At 43.8% G+C, this 2,500-nt stretch overlaps 1 protein-coding gene across 1 annotated transcript in view; it reads left to right on the forward strand.

The window, feature by feature from the left end:
- Nucleotides 1–2,500, forward strand: part of zgc:63587 (uncharacterized protein LOC393431 homolog) — a 34,737-nt gene that overhangs the window by 6,025 nt on the left and 26,212 nt on the right. The window contains exons 3-4 of the mRNA XM_012825496.3: nt 318–417; nt 572–658. Of these exons, the coding sequence (XP_012680950.1) occupies nt 318–417; nt 572–658 (187 nt within the window). The remainder of the gene's footprint in view (nt 1–317; nt 418–571; nt 659–2,500) is intronic.

The raw sequence follows: 2,500 nt of genomic DNA on the forward strand, positions 1-2,500 counted from the left end.
TTTACGGTCTGAATTCCATGATTCTGTCCATTCCTGCATTGCGGAAATGAAGGGGTGTGTATGTGTTAGCATATTGACCAGACTCTAGGGCTGGGTGCATCCTAATTGGGGTGTATTCAGTTGATGGATATGTGGCTTGTGCTACTGTAGTAGTAGTTATGGTCCAATATGAATAAAGCCTCTGGGTCTGTACTGAATTTGTGTGTGTGTGTGTTTATGTGTGTACGCATGCGCGTGTGTGTGTGTGTGTGTGTGTGTGTGTGTGTGTGTGTGTGTGTGTGTGTGTGTGTGTGTGTGTGTGTGTGTGTGTGTAATAGTTCACAGAGGCGGCGGGATATGTGGGCTTTGCTAACCTCCCCAATCAAGTGCACAGGAAATCAGTAAAGAAAGGTTTCGAGTTCACTCTTATGGTCGTAGGTAAGCCACAGATGCACACACACACACACACACACATACACACACACACACACACACACACATATATACACCCCCACAATACAGCCATTGGAAATGATGAACACACACATGTACACATTGTTTCTTCTAAATGTGTTCTGTTTGTGTTGTTTAGGGGAATCTGGTTTGGGTAAATCCACTCTGATCAACAGCCTGTTTCTGACTGACCTTTACCCTGAGCGCTTCATACCTGGAGCTGCAGGTAACACACACACACACACACACACACACACACACACACACACACACACACACACACACACTGTCTTTTACTCACACACACACACACACTTGTCTTTTGCTTTTTCTCTCTCGTTCTCTCTTAGTGTCCTACTCTCTGCACTTATTCTGTTACACACACACACACATTGTGTGATTCTCTTTACATAGTCTTTCTGTTACACACACACACACATTGTGTATTTCTCTTTGCATAGTCTTTCTGTTACACACACACACACACACACACATTGTGTATTTCTCTTTGTCCTCATTCTTCACTGTTACTGACTTTTCTCATTTCTCTTTTATGCACACACACACACACACACACACACACACACACACACACACACACACACACACGCACTCAGACTGCGGGTCCCTTCTAATGTCCTTGCTGAGCTCCCCTGTAATATAGCCCAGACTGCAGGTTATTGACTGAGGCCTAAGCGCCCTGGGGGAGCCGACATGAGTAAAACAGATGAGCTCCGTGGCTCAGGCAGGCATCCTGAGAATGACCTGGCTTAGGTGGGACCTCGTGGGAGAGGACCTGCTCTTGATCCAGTCTCCCAGCCCCAGGTGGAGGTGGGGGTGGGGGTGGGGTTGGGGATGACTGTGCAGTGCTGTGCATTGCATGAAGGCGGGGAAGGAAACACCCAGACCTTTTTTCTCTGTCTGAGAAGAACGTTTTATCCCCGTGACTAAGATGGAAGATAACATAGACATTCCATATGTGTTTGCCAGTTGCAGACAGAAATAAAAATATCTCAAAGCCAAATGTAATCGGCCCAAAATCTGACATGTTTTACTCTTAGTCTGGAAGCATACTGGATTGGATTACACACTATGTGACGACAGAGAAATTATTCATGGTATGAAAATTCAGAGGAATCTGCCAATCTACCTCTAAAATAATTTAAAAAAAAATGTAGCTTCATCTTCAAAGACTCATAGAGTGTATGGGCTTCCTGGAGTTCCACTTATTCTAATGAAAACGTTAACATTAAAGTTTGTCTCTCTTTCAGTTTTAAAGCTAACTTTTACGGCATTGATGAGCAGTCTGCGCGTTATCGGCATTAAACATTTGAACTTTTTTTTTCATATTTCGCCGTGAATGCTTTCTCAGATTTTCCGCTGACCAGCCTGCTCACACTGACATCAGGTGTGTGTGAGTGTGGGTGTTTTGGGTTTAAAGCGGCTTAAGAGCAAATGTTCTATAAATACAGATCAAGAGAACCGGCCGGCCCCAGGGGGTTCCGTCAGGGCCCCGGCCCCAGCTTCGGCTCTGTGCGTATTCACAGCGGGGTTTTTCAGACGTCTCGACTCGAGAGGATTGGTTGGAAAAGAACACTTTATCCCAGCCACTAAAACGAAAGGCGACGCAAACACAAGCCGAGAAGGAAGGGATTTCGTGTTCTAGTAACAACCCAGATCGGCTATAGGTCTCGCCCCATTGTTAGCTTTACTGAACAAAAATATGAACACAGCATTGAACAATTTCAAAGATTTCACTAGGTTACAGTTCATATAAGGAAATGAGTCGATGCTTTAGATTAGACACAAAGCTATGGATTCCTGACTATTGCTGAAGAATGTTAACGAAGTAAGCTTTTGTTTTAGCATGAAGAAATTATCATCTTCATTTCTTCATGAAACATGGAACCAAAGCTCAGAGCTTCTTTATATTTTTGGTCAGTGTACTCTTACATATTAGGGATGTTTTGGTCAGAAGGCCTAGCTACCTGTTGTATAATGAATAAAAGTCACACTTGCCATGCAAATATACGAATGTCCCTGTATTTTGGTTCACTTAAGACCTTCT

This window comes from Clupea harengus, chromosome 7 (genome assembly GCF_900700415.2).
Source record: "Clupea harengus chromosome 7, Ch_v2.0.2, whole genome shotgun sequence".
Classification (NCBI taxonomy): Eukaryota; Metazoa; Chordata; class Actinopteri; order Clupeiformes; family Clupeidae; genus Clupea; species Clupea harengus.